The sequence below is a fragment of the Tripterygium wilfordii genome, chromosome 13 (genome assembly GCF_013401445.1).
Source record: "Tripterygium wilfordii isolate XIE 37 chromosome 13, ASM1340144v1, whole genome shotgun sequence".
NCBI lineage: Eukaryota > Viridiplantae > Streptophyta > Magnoliopsida > Celastrales > Celastraceae > Tripterygium > Tripterygium wilfordii.
In genome coordinates this window covers 1,187,417-1,203,985 of record NC_052244.1, presented here as the reverse complement: position 1 = coordinate 1,203,985, position 16,569 = coordinate 1,187,417, and the positions used below count along the sequence as shown (strand labels likewise).

Below are 16,569 nucleotides of genomic sequence, written 5' to 3'. Positions count from 1 at the left end.
TTTGATATTCTCCATAGACAAAACCCATTCACTGCAACACGTGGACATCACTTTCGTCTTCAGGTGGGCCACCGGTACACAACGCACCGTTTTGGTTCAACTGTACAACTCTACCTTGTGGAATCCAAAGCTGTTGTACGTATATTTTATTGAAAGTCAAAATGACTCGAAGCTGGGGGTGGATTACAGACAGACAACAATTAAAAGTGCCAATCATTGGATTTTGTAGAGTTTAATGATAATGACGTGGAATTATCATTTTATCAAGCCAATTTGTTCTATTATAATAAATTCTCTATTGTGGTTGTGGATCCCATTTTATTGGTCAACTTGGTCACCGTATTTGTTTTCTCGTCTTTAATGCTAAATAAAAAACAAGCTCAACCATAAAACCACCGGAAAAAAAACACCAATTCGTCCATGCTCCGCCCTCGTGAAGGGTTTTGTTTACTTGGGGGAACACGTATCATTTGGGCATGCGAGATGTCAGTCAAAAATAGTCGTTGGGGAAGAAGGGTTGTAGCGGGTTTGTGTCAAGGACATGTTTGATATTTTGGCTTGGTGTAAGGAATAAGAAGAGTATCGATTTTGTGTGTCAGAAGTAACGTCCAAAATAACAAATTTGTAAAAGATATGTTTAAAATAACGACTCGCTTGTCAGTGACGAGATAGATGCAAGTCTCGAAAGTAGGCTCGAAACAAATTTACGGGAAAATACTGATGTGAGACTGGCTTGATAGGAGATCGAGGTCTAGATGACAAGAGATTGAGATCAACTCGATATGGGGTTAAAGTCAACTCGACATTAGGCCATTTCACTGAAATAGAGATTTAGGGTGGAAGGTCCGTCTCGACATCCATAACATGATATAATATGGATGAAATTTTAAGTTTAGTTCTTGTATATGTTGATGAGTTGTGGGCCTTTTAACAAATAATAGTATACCTTCATAGATTAATCGAGCACCCGTAAAATGAGTCGAGGCGATTTTTGGCCACTACAGACAAGAACAGAATTGATATAAATTGTACCGGACAAGGTCAAACCAACCAATCTTTTATATTTTATATTTTTTTTTGAAAAAATGTAATAATATATCCAGTGGCCTAACAACTGTGCGCAGTTAGGTGACTCACCGCGAAGACAGAGCAAAGAAGGCGCATAACACAGCTAATTCGGAGGAATCATCGAGATCTACAAACGTTAAAACCCTGCGCTTACTTCACGGAGAAGCTCAACCACCCTGGAATCTACACCAACAGCAAGGATGCTGCCGCTCCTACTTTTCTTCTTTTAGTCTGCGTGTTGTTGAAGAAATGCCGTTAAAGTTGGATTTTTTTGTTTTAAATGCTCTATCTCTTCAGTCCTCCCTACATTTACTTATTTTCTCCGCCCCAGCTTCAGCTTCAATGACAGCTCTTATGCTTCACCAAAACCCACATTCTTCCATCTTTAAAGGTATGTGCTTTTCTCTCTTTTTTGTGGTTCAGATATGGTTTTATATGCCTCGAATTCTAAGGATTTTCATGGGATTTTTATTTTTTTTTATGAGTTGCAATTTCAACATGTTCGGTTTCTGTGAAAGTTCGAGGAAAATGTAGGAATATTGTAACCCAGTCCCGTACAAATTGGGCTGAGATTTTTTCCAATCCTTTTTGTCTTTGTGACCCATTTGGTTGCAGAAGAAAATAAGTGAAAACTTGAGCCTCAATACTGTAGTAATTTCTGTTTTCATTGAAATCATTGAAAAATTGAGAGAAAATTTTTTCCCCTGCATTTTTTTGCGTAAATTTGTAGATTTTTCTGAAAACTTCAGACAAACTGTAGTAAATTAGTAATATCTGTTTTCTTTGAATTCAGTGAAGGTTAGAGAGGAAAGATTTTTTTTTTGCTTAAATTTGTAGATTTTCTCTTATGGTTAGACTAATTTGAGCCCAATACTAGTATCTTCGTGGGGAGAAAAAGTTCATTTTGCATGACATGTCATATTCTTTGGTGATATATTAGGTAGTTTTAAGCAGTGCTTTTGATGAACAGGAGCAAATCCTTAACACTAAGGTCAATTACAGAGCTTCTGTCTTCTAACTAGTTCTATATTTTGTTGAATCTGCTAATTTAGCTTATTCTTAACACGCTAGAAAATTTATCCCAAAAAATTTTCTGTTAGATCAAGAATTTCAGTGCATTTTCGGCTTAAAGCTTCTGATATTCGTGTTTCTTTTTTTCAGTATTGGAAATCCTTTACAATCATGTATACCTGCTCATCACTTTGGGTTTTTGTTTTTCTTTCTTTCATTTCTTCTCATGCTTCACTTGTCAAGTACTGCTTTCTTTTCATCAAGTAGAAGTAATATGAAGAATGAAAAGGCCTTGTTTTAATTGCCTGCTTTAATAATCTTTTATATATATATATATATTTAACACAAAATGGATGTGCTTTCTTTTCTTTTTTTCCTTTCAGTGCCTTTGCTTTAAATAATGCTCGTCACTTTAGATGCTTTCTGTATGCTTTAAGTGCTGGGTATATATTCCCAAGGGATATTTTGATGCAGGTTTGGCCTGGAATGTCTACTTTGAATAGAGGCGAGAGCTTACACTAACACCATCCTATGAAGCGAACTTCCTTCATCCTGGCATCACTGTTCCTCTGGCTCCTATTTTTCCTTACACAAACTATTGCCAACCTACAATCAGACAAGCAAGCCCTTCTTGACTTCGCTGCTCTGGTCCCTCATGGACGAAAAATCAACTGGAATCCTTCCAAACCAATCTGCACTTCTTGGATTGGCATCACTTGCTACAACAATGGCTCCCGTGTTCTCGCCGTTCGCCTGCCTGGAGTTGGACTGTATGGTCCAATTCCGGCCAATACACTCGGGAAGTTGGATGCCCTTATGATTCTCAGCCTGCGGTCCAACCTTCTAAATGGGAATCTTCCATCAGACGTACTCTCCCTTCCATCCCTCCAGTATGTTTACCTTCAACATAACAACTTCTCAGGTGCCATACCTTCCTCTCTTTGCCCCCAGATAAACTTGCTTGATTTCTCCTTCAATTCCTTGACTGGCAACATTCCAGCCACAATTCAAAATTTAACACAACTCTCTACTTTGAGCCTACAAAACAACGTCCTTACAGGACCAATACCTAATCTCCCGGCAGTTCAACGTTTGAATCTGAGTAACAACAACCTGGATGGCCCGATTCCATCTGCTCTGCGGAAGTTTCCTGTCTCTTCCTTTGAAGGGAATATTATGCTTTGTGGGCCTCCATTGAACCAGTGCTCCACTTTCAGTCCTTCACCTTCTCCTTCCCCTGCTTATTTATCTCCCACTCCGCTCATCCCAGAAAAACCAAGAAATAGCTCCAAGAAGAAACTGAGTACGGGAGTTATCATTGGCATTGCAGTTGGGGGTTCTGCTGCACTGCTTTTCCTCTTTATGATGTTGTTTGTTTTCTGTTTGAAGAAAAAGGAGAATGAAGGTAATGGTGCAGTAAAAGGGAAAGTTGGAAGGAGTGAGAAGCCTAAGGAGGACTTTGGAAGTGGGGTGCAAGAGGCTGAAAAGAATAAGTTAGTGTTCTTTGAAGGTTGTTCCTCTAATTTTGATCTTGAGGATTTACTAAGGGCTTCAGCAGAAGTGCTGGGAAAGGGAAGCTATGGAACAACTTACAAGGCCATTCTGGAGGAAGTATCGACCGTGGTTGTTAAGAGGTTGAAAGAAGTGGCCATAGGAAAAAGTGAGTTTGAGCAGCAAATGGAGACAGTGGGTAGGGTAGGACAGCACCCAAATGTCATCCCTCTCCGTGCTTATTATCACTCCAAGGATGAGAAACTCCTGGTTTATGACTACATGGAAGCTGGAAGCTTTTCTGCACTATTGCATGGTGAGCTTTATATTCTAACCTTGAATTCTTGTTCTTTCAACTGAAACCATTCATACTTTTGCATGCACCGCACAGTGCTGAATATGGGGGGTTGCATTTAAGTTTGACATTAGTTTCTGAGGATGATTTAACATGTAACGATACCTATGATGATCCGGAACGGAGAAAAAGCCAAATATGCTCACATCTGTCCACATCACTATCTTTTACTTGCATCAGAGTAATTTCTGTTATTCATGAGATATACGATTTCTCACTCACTGCCATTCTCTATTTGTAATTTCATACAGGAAGCAAGGAAGCTGGACGAAGTCTTGATTGGGAATCCAGAGTTAAGATCTCACTTGGTGCTGCAAGAGGCATAGCCCACATCCATTCGGTTGGTGGAGGGAAATTCGTCCATGGGAATATCAAGTCTTCCAATGTCCTCCTCACACAGGATCTTCATGGCCAAATCTCAGATGTTGGCTTAGCTTCTCTTATGAGTTACCCTACCGTCCCATCGAGGGGTGCAGGCTACCGAGCTCCAGAAGTGATTGAAACTCGAAAATTTACTCAGAAGTCTGATGTCTACAGTTATGGTGTTCTACTTCTTGAGATGCTGACTGGTAAAGTGCCAGTCCAATCAGCAGCACACGAGGATTTGGTTGATCTTCCGAGGTGGGTTCAGTCTGTTGTTAGAGAGGAATGGACTGCCGAGGTTTTCGACATTGAGCTAATGAGACACCAAAATATTGAAGAAGAGTTGGTCCAAATGCTTCAGATAGCAATGGCCTGCGTGGCTAGTGTGCCAGAAATGAGACCTACAATGGAAGAAGTAGTTAAAGTGATTGAGGATATTCGCCCGTCTGATTCTGAGAACCGGCCTTCGTCAGAGGAGAACAAGTCCAAGGACTCGAATATGCAAACACCATGATCGATCCAGTGAAGGCCAACATGCCATTTAAATAAGAAGTGAAAGATCCATTAACAAAGGATGAAAGGACTGCATAGATACATATATATATGTCCTTTCTAACAAAAATTATGTTCTGCTCTGATTCTTTTAGCATTTTCCCTGTAACAAATCCCATCAGCTCGCATTACTTCTCTCATTATCGCAGTAATTAGTGAGTGTTTATGAGAGAGCTAGACTGCACTTGCTTTCAAAGACTTGTTAGCTGATCTATGCATTATAACTGCCAAGCTAGAATGTGTAATTGTGTAAGAACATTGACTGACCCGACTCTATTATGAGTTCATCGGGCCAGGTTTGGCCCTGGACCGATTAAGAGGCGATCGGTCAAGGTTTGGTAACCCGATATACATCCCTGGTATTCAAGTGGGAAGTTTTTTATGCGAAAATGACGTTCTGAGTTTAAATTTATAACGGATGTTGAAGGATAATTTTCTTTTTTTTTAGCAAATATTGTTTTTGACGTTACAACTTACCAACAGAAGTGGACCGACCGAAAATATTAGCTAAAAGACGAAAACCTCTACATTCTCTCCTCTCATGAAAGAAGACGGTTAGGGGTAGTTTAAGACAAGTCGTTGCCAGGAAACAAAGCATTGGTGGTATTTCGCGTATTGACTGTTAGGTAATTCCAGGCCAGAGAACAAGGAATAATGACGTTTGATTTGTTAGGATAGTGATCAAGTTTGTCTCTTTATGAAAATCCAATTTCTGATATATTTATCATGGATTAGCCTTTTCGGGCTCCAATGTTGAATTGGTGATTTTAGGGTTTTTATTTGGATTCCTATTTTGAATGTCCTCCTCGGAATGCAAGTTTAACTGCCTCGTCGAATCGGTATTAGGCGGTTAGGCGCTTATCCTAAAGGTAATTGCTGAATATTTGTTCAATTATTTCTTGTTTGTTTGCAATAATAGTTCCTGCCCTGTTTCTGTCATTCTGGATCAGCAAATTCAGGTTTTTTGTTTCATCATTACAACCTGATTCGCATTGGAAAGCCAAATACAAATATTTTTGCTCAATATATTGATTGATTGATTGAGTAGATTTGGAGAAATTTAGTCGCATGAGTTTCCATTTTGTTTAGATTTCTTGCCATGTATGGCAATTCTTCATTTAATATTTTTGAACGCGCTTTCCTTTTTATTGGGGGAAGAATTGACAGCATTTTTTGTTGCCTAAAATGCCTATAACAATTTTGAAATTCTAAGTCAATGATGATAGTAAGACCATTTAATTTGTTTCATCCACACAAAGGGACTATATGCTGTAGCAATAAGGTTGCTTCATTGCGAATTCAACCACAAACGCAGCCTCTTGGCATTGTGGATGCATTGCTGCATATGTATGATCCTTCATATATCTAGCAGTGGGATAACTATTGTGCACTTGATAATTGATATGTTTGTTCAGTACTTTGTCGTTGTGATATGTTTTAGGTTTCAACATTAGTATGATGGGTTGTTTCATGTGTGGCCACTCAAGTTGTCTGCTAAGGAATTATGTCTGGAGGGTTTTTTGGGTTTACGGTTTACTCTGTGACCTTTTTTTTTGAATTTACTTGACCTTTTCCGCTTATGTCGAAACTCTTGGATCTTGTTTGGTCAAATTTTTGGATATTTCACTTTCAGGTAACTTGTGCATTACTGCTGCTAGGTTGGAATTTGAGTTTCTGACATCATGGGAGCTTGCTTGACAAAGGTGAATCTCTTTGCGTGCACATGCCGAAGTCCTTATGATAAAATGGGGAAGAAAAGAAATCATTGATTATCTCATGATTTATTGTTTAACCCTTGTGCAGAGTTATTTTGTTTTTTTTTTTCTTCTTGACATTCTGGCTAGATTATTTGATTCAGTTCATGGCTTTGCATTTCTTCATTACGTTCTTTCATGGTTATGGCCTTCCCCCATCTTTACTTGAATGGAACCATTATACAAAATAGTGAAACTCATATAAAAAAATAAATTTTAATTTGAATCAGTTTATTCGTGTTTCTTTTTCATATTTTCATGTGTGTGTTTACATAATAAACAGTATCTTTTCCACTTTTTACTTGATTGTGGATCAAAGCTTAGTAGATGATGATGAACGATTTAGTTAAATTTGAAACAGCTGCAAGGAGTTAAGACCTAGAGCACAGGGAAATTCAATTTTGGGTGATAATTTTGGTAGAATGGTATGTTAGCCTGGTGGTGATGGATTGTTCTTGACTTCTAGCAAAGATGGATTTGGTACACAACCAAAGTAGCCCCTTCATTTCCATAGTCTTTCACCAATCCAAGAAGTGGGTTTGGTACTTGGTTAAAGACTTAACAACTACGCTTGTCTCCCCCCCTTCTTATTTTTCTCTGTTGTTTGAGTGTTGCATACATAAGAATTTGACCTCGTAACTGGATTTCTGGATTTTCAATTTTTTGTCTTGGTTATGTCATTTGGTGATAAATCTATGCTTTTCATGACTTCTGTAGAATCACGATGATGGTGATGGTGATTCTGATCACGACATTGACTTTGCTGGTGGTAATGTGCACCTGATTACCAAAAAAGAGAGTTGGGAACAGAAATTGTCACAAGCAAATAAAGACGGAAAGATCGTAAGTTCTTGAGCCAAATGATCTTCTTTAATTTTGTTATTAATAAAGATGGAATCTTTCAAATCCATAATGTATGGAGTGACCTTGTTTGGTGATTAGAGAGATGCTCCACGGAAAAACTTTCATCTAAAGCAGCTAACAGAAATATGTAAAACCATTGATCACTTGTAGAAGTATAAGTGCAGAACTTGGTTACTTTAATTACGACTTTAAGCTAAACGGAGAAAGGAATACACAGTCCTGAAATGAAGTTGCTAACTTGTTCAGGCTTTTTTTTTTTTGAGAACAGACATTTCTTTTGTGTCAAATCCGGTTCTTTTATATTGTGTCATGGGAAAGTTGGCCCTTTCTTTTGATAACATGGTAAAAAGTATTGTATGGATTCATGAATATTAAACACAAATATGCTGAGTCCTTGTGTTTTAGCTGCCTGCCGCAATAATTTGAACAACTGCCAGCCTCCTGAATCTCTCATTTCCTAATGAACCTGTTCTCTTTCCCGTCCACTTTCCTTTCTTTCTTTTTAGGTTTTCCCATGTCCACAATTTTTTCCCTCATGCATTCGCAGTTTAGTTCTGCAGCTTTTGCTTTAGACTTGACAGTCTTTTGCTAGGAATTGTTTTAAATTATAAATGGAAGGATAATTTCACATATCTGATGAGTCTTTTACAGGTAATTGCGAACTTCACTGCAACATGGTGTGGTCCTTGTAGAATGATTGCGCCATTCTACAGCGAGTTATCTGAGAAATACCCGTCTTTAATGTTCTTGGTGGTCGATGTTGACGAACTAAGTGTAAGCCATCCAACCTGTGCAGTTTTTTTATAACATGCATCTTCTTGGGAGCACCACTGGTTCAGTGGTTGATTCCTCTCCTCTAATTTACCACATCTATGTTTCGCTGTCTAAAGCCAAAGATGTTGAGTTTATCGATTAAGTTTATGTGACTGTGTATGATCCAGGATTTTAGCAGTGGATGGGATATCAAGGCCACTCCTACATTCTTCTTTCTTAGAGATGGCCAGCAAATTGACAAACTTGTAGGAGCCAACAAGCCAGAACTACAGAAGAAGATAACTGCTGTATTGGATTCAATCGGCCCTTGTCAAAAATGACTCTGCAGTGCTTTATGTTCAAAAGGCCAGTGGATTATGCAATGTTTTCAGTCTATATGTTGCAGATTTGTAATGTATATATGTCTCTTTGTTGTGGACATATATTTATTGTTGAAAAATTTTGGGTTCTTGACCAGGGGGTGATGGAAATTCATTGCAGTCCGATGTAAAGTGAGGTGAATGTATGAATTTTTTTTTTTTCATATTTGTTTTCGCTTTCAATATTCTTTTGTCATTTAATAATGTCTACATAGACCAAGAAAACTCTAGGGAAATACTCTCTCAATTGCTTCGAACTCCCGATCTTAGCGGCAATACCAAAGCAACCATTCGCTCGAAGCCCCAAGATATAACCACCTTAGCTATCCCTCCGTGGTGGTTCTTTCATAATCTCCTTCAACATCAAACGTTATATCCCTCCATTCCACAGGAGTTGCAATCTTCAACTCCAGATGTTCTTGGAAATGCCACTGGGGTCGCAAGAAGAATCCTTTCCATACATTTCTTCACCAAGATGATCTCTAAAGGAACGTATAAAAGGATAAAGAGAAATAGCTATTGTAACAGTATGCACATGTTTGCCGTCGGGGCCAGACAGAGATTGGCCCTCGAGTTTAAAGGCAGAAGAGAGCTCGACTGCAAGACCATTTCAAAATGCTTGAACATTGATGTGGATTGATAAAGGAATACAAATGTTTACTTCATAAACTGCATTAAACTCAGCAGTATCATCTGTAATGTAATTATCAGTCAGGGTCGTATCACTATACATTTGATCTTGGCTTCTCAATGAGCAAGAAAATGTAGTTTACAAGAACTATGAATATTGGTAGGATCTGGAACAAAGCAATCTAGTTGTTGATGGAGAAGAACTTTCACAGCTGAGAAGTCAAAGATAAGGCCTTCCCTGAATTCCTTCAATGCTAAAAGGACCACTTGAATAAACACCCAAGTGCTCATCAAACAAGGTGTAAAACCAGAAACATCCATAAATCAGCAAACGAGCAATTTACCGGGAAGCCTCTCCATTGCTGATCAAATATGATACAACAGATAATTTCTCAGAGTTCATCAGTAAAATCAGCAAGTAAATTATGTCCGAAACATCATCAAGAGGTCCGGGAATGGAATCATGTGCACTTTGGTTCATTTGCCTGTGAAAAAGCTGATGTCTAACAAAAAGATAAAAGAAGGAGGAGAAGGAGAAGGAGAGGAGCAGAACATATACTCACATAAATCATATCACCTAGGGTCACTGCTTGGATAAGCTAAACTTTGAAAGGATGGCAACTGCCTGGTCTCCACCCAACAAGAAATAAGGATGCCTTAGAGCAGCAGCAGCTGATAAGCGCCCCCGTCTAAGAGACCCTCTTTCTGATATAAGCTTTGTGGCTAGATCCCATCCTCTACCCGAGTCAAGATCAAGAATTGTCAAGTCAGGTCTCAACCGAGTGCACTCCCTCCATCTATTCAAATCATATTTGACAGTCTTTAATTCCAAATTGAAATTCTTCAAGCCTGCTGTAGACCTCAGTGTTGGAACAGCCATTTGCAAGAGAACAATCCCCGCAGAATACATATCGAACAAATCAGGGCTATTCAGCTGCCACCATAATTGCAAAACCCTCCTTTGAGTAAATTGTTCTAAAGTGTAGCAAAAGAAAACGAAGCATTCACATGCATGCATAAAGAGCGATAGAAAGATGACAAATTTCCATTCAGTAACAGAAATGCTGAGGCTTTGACTGTTACAAAGAAGCCCAAAAAAAGTGGATGTGTTTGCTTTTGTAAAGAAACTGTCTTAAATTCAAAATACCTGCCATAAAATTGGAGAAAAGAAGGCGGCAATGGGCTCTGGGGGAGGACTTGGAGTTGCTTCTGGAAGTACATATAGTTCAGGGGGACAGTAATCAGGATCGAGCAGTGTAGTGTTTGGAATATAGTTCTTGCCAACACGAAGGTCTGCGGCAGCACCAAAATCTATGAGCTTGATCTTTCCCTTCTTTGTAACAACTAAATTTGCTGGCTTCACATCACGGTGAACAATGCCCGTGTCATGGATTTTCTTAAGTGAAGTAATAACCTGGCGCATTATTTGCTTGATGATCAATGCATTTCGTTTTACTGAATCTACACCTTGCAAGACACGTCCAAACACAAGAGACTCCAAGTTTAAAGGGAAGTTACGATCTTTCATGTAGTCAGCAAGAGTCCTATCTCCCTGTCACATGAACAACAGGATACTTAGTGGACGGTACAGTAGGTGCATCCATGCATGCAGTAAACTGAGTCCAATAACCATGGATTATTCCATTTGTCTAAACCAATCAACCATGAAGCTACCCTAAAGGCTAAAGCTCAAGTATCTTAGCATATTTCCTCCATGTGCATTTAGCTGGAAGTTGATTTTGAACAGAATTGCATAGTTACTTTACAAGTAGTAGAGTACCTCAAATTTCCAAACGAGCCATTTCCCACCCTTAGTAAATTGTGTGTTCGTTTTGTCAGCAACAAAGCTTCCAAGGAACTCAGCACACGTTTCGGGAGCTGCCCTCGACAGTCTGTAGTTAAACCACTCCTCAAAATCACCAAAAGTTTCAGCTCCTTGAACTCCAACCTTCACCTGCATATTTTCAATAATAAAAACCAAACAAATAAGAATTAAGAGAAAGATTATTCATAACTAACACAAAATATTGGATTAAGCGAGATTCTAGCTAAGTAGGCTAGCGCTATGTGAACGAAACTCAATACCTTTGGAACTTCAAATGGATTATATGGAATTGAATGAACATGTGATATGTGAGGGCCTGAGGGGATTTCAAATATGGGGAGGCTGGACTTAAAGGCACCCACTTCAATCTATATCAGGCTTATCAGTAATGAACACAACTTCATCTGCAATCCAGTTTCTTGCCCGTAGGATATATGACAGTGAGAAGTAAAACAGTGCAGAAAGGAATAACATCTTAGAAGAACCAAAATTTCAACATGCCTTTAGCCTGTTAAACCCGATCAATTTGGATGCGGGCAATGAAAATTGTCAAAACTATAATCCACATCGGTCTGGCATAACTCAGCCGAGTGGCTTATAAGCAAATCACACATCCTCTCACATCAACAATGCGTTTTCTGGGCCTATGTACCGCCTATGTACCAATCTCATGAAAAACAAAATCTTGCCAGCCAGATGTATACATTGTCAACCAGTAAATCCAAAGAAAACAATATTGTTGGTGTGTTTGGGCTTATTTCAACAAAAATAATATGACCAGAAAGAAGGCAAGGGAAATGTAAAATCTGAATAAGCATGAAGTCTCAAGGCATAGTAGTTCTAAGCAAACCCAAATCAGACCCTCACCCATCGTGAATAGTCCAATCACTAGTGCTGTAGTGCAGGTAAAAGAAAGTAAGAAATACCTTTTTAAGAATGACTTTCTCCTTGAACCTCCCATCCAGGTCCAATGCTTTTCCTCTTCCTCTCCTCTGCGGCTGCTCTTCGACATCCACGTTCTTTGGAACCACCAAACCATAATAGACAACACCATAGGACCCTTCTCCCAATTTATCTCCAACCACAAAATCCGTCCTCTTGAGGCTCCTCCTTCCAATCAAACTATCCAAACCCAGTTGCAAAGGAGCTAGAAGATATGCATCAATGGCACCTATGAGGACACCAGGCCTTGCAGTTAGGTAAATCCAGGTCAACCCAACAAAGAACAGTAACCCCCATTTCTGGGTTTCTGGAACTTCCCCTGTAATGCTCTGGAACTGCAAAATCCCATTTCTTAAAATGGGGATTTGAGCCAATGGGTTGTCTAAAAGATCGTCCGGGAGATCGCCAAACAATGCATTAATTTTGAAACGGTTTGGGAAAGATAGGTGAATGTTCTTGAAATTGGGCTTCAAGGGAGAAAAGCAATTAGATTTTGGATTCTTTTGCAGTGTTATTGCAGCTGGAGCAAGCAAAGAAGCCATGCTGACGTTACTCGGTAGCTCATATATGTATTTCTTCAAATGTTTGTCAATTGAAGCGTCAGCAGAGGCTGGCCTTTTGCCACGATTCAGTCCAATGTTAACCAATGAAGTATGATATTTGTGTGTGGATAAAAAGCAAGCCTACCACAAGCTGATAACACAGCAAAAGCTTGGCTTATCCTTGATTCCTTGCCCATAATTACCTCGTGTGTCCATTTGAGAGTAAAAAGTAGAAACAATCCTTCTAACGTGGAAGTTGAACTTGTAATCTCTAGCATTACATTTGCAAAGAAGCATCACAATCATTGCATTTGCAAAGAGGTATTCACAATCAACTTCACTTGGACTATAAGGCCATTTCACATACAAGTAAAAGGCTTCGGTTCATATTTCATGATGATGTAATATAATACTAATGAACAGGGCTTAGCCTACAACCTGTCAACTGGAACTCCAATCTTCAAGGGGTAGCCTCTCAGAAGAAACCCTTGAAGACACCCAATAGGTCACCAAACAAACACTCCAATGCAGAATATGAAAATGGCTTAGCTGCATGTACTTCAACCATGCCATAATCCCACTCCCACAACACAACACAGCCCAGCCCAGACAACAGACACAACGCAGCCCAGCCCAGACAACAGACACAACGCCTTTGTTCCAAGTCAAACCATGAATGAATCTTGCATAAGATGAGCATCTCAATTCTCATATTAGAAGACCTAACAGAAGTAACAAAATCTAAATAAAACAATGCTGCTAGTTTAAACAATAATGTTTCTCTGCTAATCCTAACATAAAGAAAAAACAAGGCTGGAACATCGCTACTACAACATCAACTACATATGAATGAAATGGATTGCCTCTAGATGACCACCAAATCGAAAGATAATCATATAAATAAGGTGGCACCTCACGGATTATCTCTCCTACCTGATGGTAAGGGTACACTAAATCACTCTAGCAGAATTTCCAATGGTTGTTGCAGTTTACACATGTGACGTAGGTCGTCATAGGTTCATCTGCACTTCTAGTCTGCATTTGATAGTAAGTGCACTTGCGCTGACCACAACGAGCACATTTAAATTGGTCTGTTGTTGCCTTTGGTTGGCCGGCAAGCTGACATTCGAACAAAGCTTTCTCCTTGATTTGGTCATTCTCACGCTTCCTCTGATCACTTGCCATCTCATCTGGGGTCATGGAGATCAACCTCTCCGGCTTGACATGCCCAAGAAGCACTTTTCTCCTCAAATCTGGGTTGTTTGGATCCTTGATGTTGAACATTATAGATCTGTACTTGAATTTCTGAGACCCATTCGATCGACCCAGCTTCTCAAACATAGCAGATTCTACAGAGACAGCAACTCGAATTGGATCACATGCATTTATTTCATCCCTCATGTAATCATCAGCTTCACTGGAAACTTTGGATAAGGCCTCAACAAGAAGTTCTCGAACTTTATCGCGCAAAGCATCATTACATTTGATCAACGATGACAGCTTTGGGGGAGCTTTCCCACTGGAAGCTTGGTTCTCCTCCTTTGGAATCTTTTCGACCTTAACTGTCTTTTCATGGTCCATCTTCTTATCCATGACAACATTCCCATTAGCAGTGTTCTTCTCAACTTTGATGGTTTCTGCCTTTGAGACAATCCGATGTCTTGGTGAATCATCCTTGCCTATCCTCTCAACTTTCACAGCTTCATTGGTTGACAACTTTTCAACCTTAACCGTACTGGTTTTCTGAACCTTATCAACTTTTACAGCACCAGTGCTTCCACTGTCAGTTTTGCTGGAAGAATTATTATCAATGCTTCCATTTTTCTTATTTCTGGCTGTCTCATCAATGACTATTTTTTTCCACAGCTCAAGCAATCCCGAAGCTACACTTTTGATCTTTTGCTTGGGATGCTTGGTTAGAGGTCGAAGCTGCTTTCCAACCTGAAAAAAGATCAATTAAGACATAAATTTGGCAGCAACCAAGCATATAACCTTCAACAATTAAACTTATAGCTCATAAAGTTTATTTGGTGGGGGAAAACAGGGTCATAAAGGGATGAATTTGAATTTAAGTTAGACAAAAATTCTCTTACCACCTATAACCATAATATTGAATGCATAGTTAAGAGAACAAATGGATTGACATTCTAGGCGAAAATGCCAAAACTGCCTTTAGACAAAGTTCAATGTGGCTGAACATTCATAAGGATCGCCAAGATATCTTAAGGATGGACCATGACAATTGGTTAATTTAATTCTCTACTATTCTAAGTTGCGAATACTCTATCGAAGGAGATACAATTTGCCTAGAACAGAAGATAACCCAAATAATTGGAAACATGCAAGCACAATTAGTGTGTGGAAGAAAATCGGGCATATGATTGATATACAGAATCTAGCAACTGATACTACTCTTATTATATTTGAATATCATTGGGCAAGTCAGCCAAGGTAAAGATAGATGAGAATGCAAATAATTTGAATTGTATAGTTTAGCCCATAGTAGATAGCCAACATGTGAACCAGACAATTTAGAGGAAACACTTGAATATATTCTCTTAATTTATCTTTTCAACCTTTAACTAGTGTGTGTTTGTGTTGCGAAAATAACAAAAAACACTTCTGCGGTTCTACCCTTTTGTTTGGGTTTGATGGTACTGCAAGAGCCTCCTCTTTCCTCGAACGTTACCAAAAGCAATAGTGATAGGGATCCCAAAAATTAGTATTTCAAATATAATGTGTCACACAATGAAAGGTTCACTTTATTTTTAAATTTTAACTTAAATGCAAGGGGCTTCGGCCGACACATCGTATTTGGGACACCACAAATTTGGAATCTCTGTCATTGTTATATCAAAATACATACATATACCAAAAAAGAAAGGTGAGAAAATAGAAAAGAAGTTTATTCCTTTCTTATACATACTTGCCAAATCAGAAAGAAGAAAAAATAGAAAAGAAATTTATTCCTTTCTTTATGACAAACGATCCTCTTTGGTTTCCTTCTTCCTTTTAGGTAACCCTAATTGAGTAATTTCAATTTTCAATGCAAATAAAATTAGAAAACCAAATCAAACAAACAAATTGCCATGGCTATAAAACGAACTGAAACCGAACTAGAACCCTAATCAAACAAATTGGACTAAATTATGCACACACACATGATTGTTAAAATCAAAATCAAATACATCAATCAACAGAGCCCAGACACAAACTTTGAGCAGGAATTCAACCGCTTAAGACATTATTCATATATGTGTACGAGGAAAAATTAGGGCATTCAATCAAAAGAGGGATAATATAATCGGAAAAATCGAAAAACAAGAGGAGTCAAATACCTGTGTGGACACAAGAATATCATATGTGATGGGGAACGCCTTCAGCTGTTTCAACGCATCAACACATCGCATCACCTCCGGCCCGTTAGTCGACAAGCCATCGACTGCCGCGGATGCCGCCGCTTTCTTGGCTGCCTCGAAAAGGTCGACCACCTCTCTCTCCATAAGCTTTTGATCCTCAAAATCCCTAATCACCGAAAATTCCACATACAACCCCAAAAAAACTCAAAAATAAGAACGATCAATGAAATTGAACGGTAGGTAAGGCACGCATGCAATTCAATAAAGCAAAACCAGAGAGATCTAATATGTATCAATTGAATACCAGAGCAATCTGGTTCAGAAGCTGATGGTGTTGAACCAAGAAAGAGACGGACTTTCTGTTCCCGAGAGCTTCGGTTTCGGTTTACTTCTTTGAAATTGTTTTCCTGGTTTTGTAGAGTTCCGACAAGGAGGAGGATAAAAGATAAGATGAGACAGAAGTTGCGGATCAACGACTGTTGTTTCCCTGATCATGTTTATAGCTACAAGGACGGACGGTTCCTGATGCAGTTGTGAGTAACAAGTATAAATTACCTACTTTGGACTTTCGGGCTTGGGTTTTTCAAGAAACGCTAGGGTTTGAAGCAATGGAGTTGGGATTGTGGGCTTTTGGGTTTGGATTAATAAATTTCAGGCCCATTAATTATCAAGACCCAGAT

The 16,569-nt window shown here is 39.0% G+C and overlaps 4 protein-coding genes across 8 annotated transcripts; 2 read left to right on the top strand and 2 right to left on the bottom strand.

Moving 5' to 3' along the window:
* Window positions 1–1,134: 1,134 nt before the first annotated feature.
* LOC120012107 (probable inactive receptor kinase At5g58300) lies at window positions 1,135–5,224 on the top strand. Of its 2 annotated transcripts, none has more exons than XM_038863381.1 (3): window positions 1,135–1,459; window positions 2,554–3,886; window positions 4,177–5,224. In XM_038863381.1, exons 2-3 carry the CDS (start codon window positions 2,611–2,613, stop codon window positions 4,800–4,802), a joined length of 1,902 nt encoding a protein of 633 aa, XP_038719309.1. In that variant the 5' UTR covers window positions 1,135–1,459; window positions 2,554–2,610; the 3' UTR covers window positions 4,803–5,224. The 2 variants fall into 2 exon arrangements, with proteins under 2 accessions (XP_038719309.1, XP_038719310.1); XM_038863382.1 differs by having other exon boundaries at window positions 2,538–3,886.
* A 119-nt stretch (window positions 5,225–5,343) lies between these two features.
* LOC120012111 (thioredoxin H-type-like) lies at window positions 5,344–8,755 on the top strand. Of its 3 annotated transcripts, XM_038863388.1 has the most exons (6): window positions 5,344–5,466; window positions 5,576–5,709; window positions 6,474–6,543; window positions 7,312–7,437; window positions 8,110–8,232; window positions 8,400–8,755. In XM_038863388.1, the coding sequence occupies exons 3-6, from the start codon at window positions 6,523–6,525 to the stop codon at window positions 8,550–8,552; spliced, it is 423 nt and encodes a 140-aa protein (XP_038719316.1). In that variant the 5' UTR covers window positions 5,344–5,466; window positions 5,576–5,709; window positions 6,474–6,522; the 3' UTR covers window positions 8,553–8,755. The 3 variants fall into 3 exon arrangements, with proteins under 3 accessions (XP_038719316.1, XP_038719317.1, XP_038719315.1); XM_038863389.1 differs by having other exon boundaries at window positions 5,363–5,709; window positions 6,499–6,543; XM_038863387.1 differs by having other exon boundaries at window positions 5,366–5,709.
* Window positions 8,756–9,207: 452 nt separating this feature from the next.
* LOC120012109 (serine/threonine-protein kinase STN8, chloroplastic) lies at window positions 9,208–12,775 on the bottom strand. Of its 2 annotated transcripts, XM_038863383.1 has the most exons (5): window positions 11,973–12,771; window positions 11,002–11,175; window positions 10,369–10,773; window positions 9,785–10,155; window positions 9,208–9,583 (listed from the first exon to the last, which is right to left on the bottom strand). In XM_038863383.1, exons 1-4 carry the CDS (start codon window positions 12,528–12,530, stop codon window positions 9,805–9,807), a joined length of 1,488 nt encoding a protein of 495 aa, XP_038719311.1. In that variant the 5' UTR covers window positions 12,531–12,771; the 3' UTR covers window positions 9,208–9,583; window positions 9,785–9,804. The 2 variants fall into 2 exon arrangements, with proteins under 2 accessions (XP_038719311.1, XP_038719312.1); XM_038863384.1 differs by having other exon boundaries at window positions 9,208–10,155; window positions 11,973–12,775.
* A 438-nt stretch (window positions 12,776–13,213) lies between these two features.
* Window positions 13,214–16,368, bottom strand: LOC120012110 (transcription elongation factor TFIIS-like). The gene is made up of 3 exons (XM_038863385.1): window positions 16,194–16,368; window positions 15,869–16,055; window positions 13,214–14,471 (listed from the first exon to the last, which is right to left on the bottom strand). The coding sequence occupies exons 2-3, from the start codon at window positions 16,031–16,033 to the stop codon at window positions 13,491–13,493; spliced, it is 1,146 nt and encodes a 381-aa protein (XP_038719313.1). The 5' UTR covers window positions 16,034–16,055; window positions 16,194–16,368; the 3' UTR covers window positions 13,214–13,490.
* Between the last annotated feature and the right edge of the window lie 201 nt (window positions 16,369–16,569).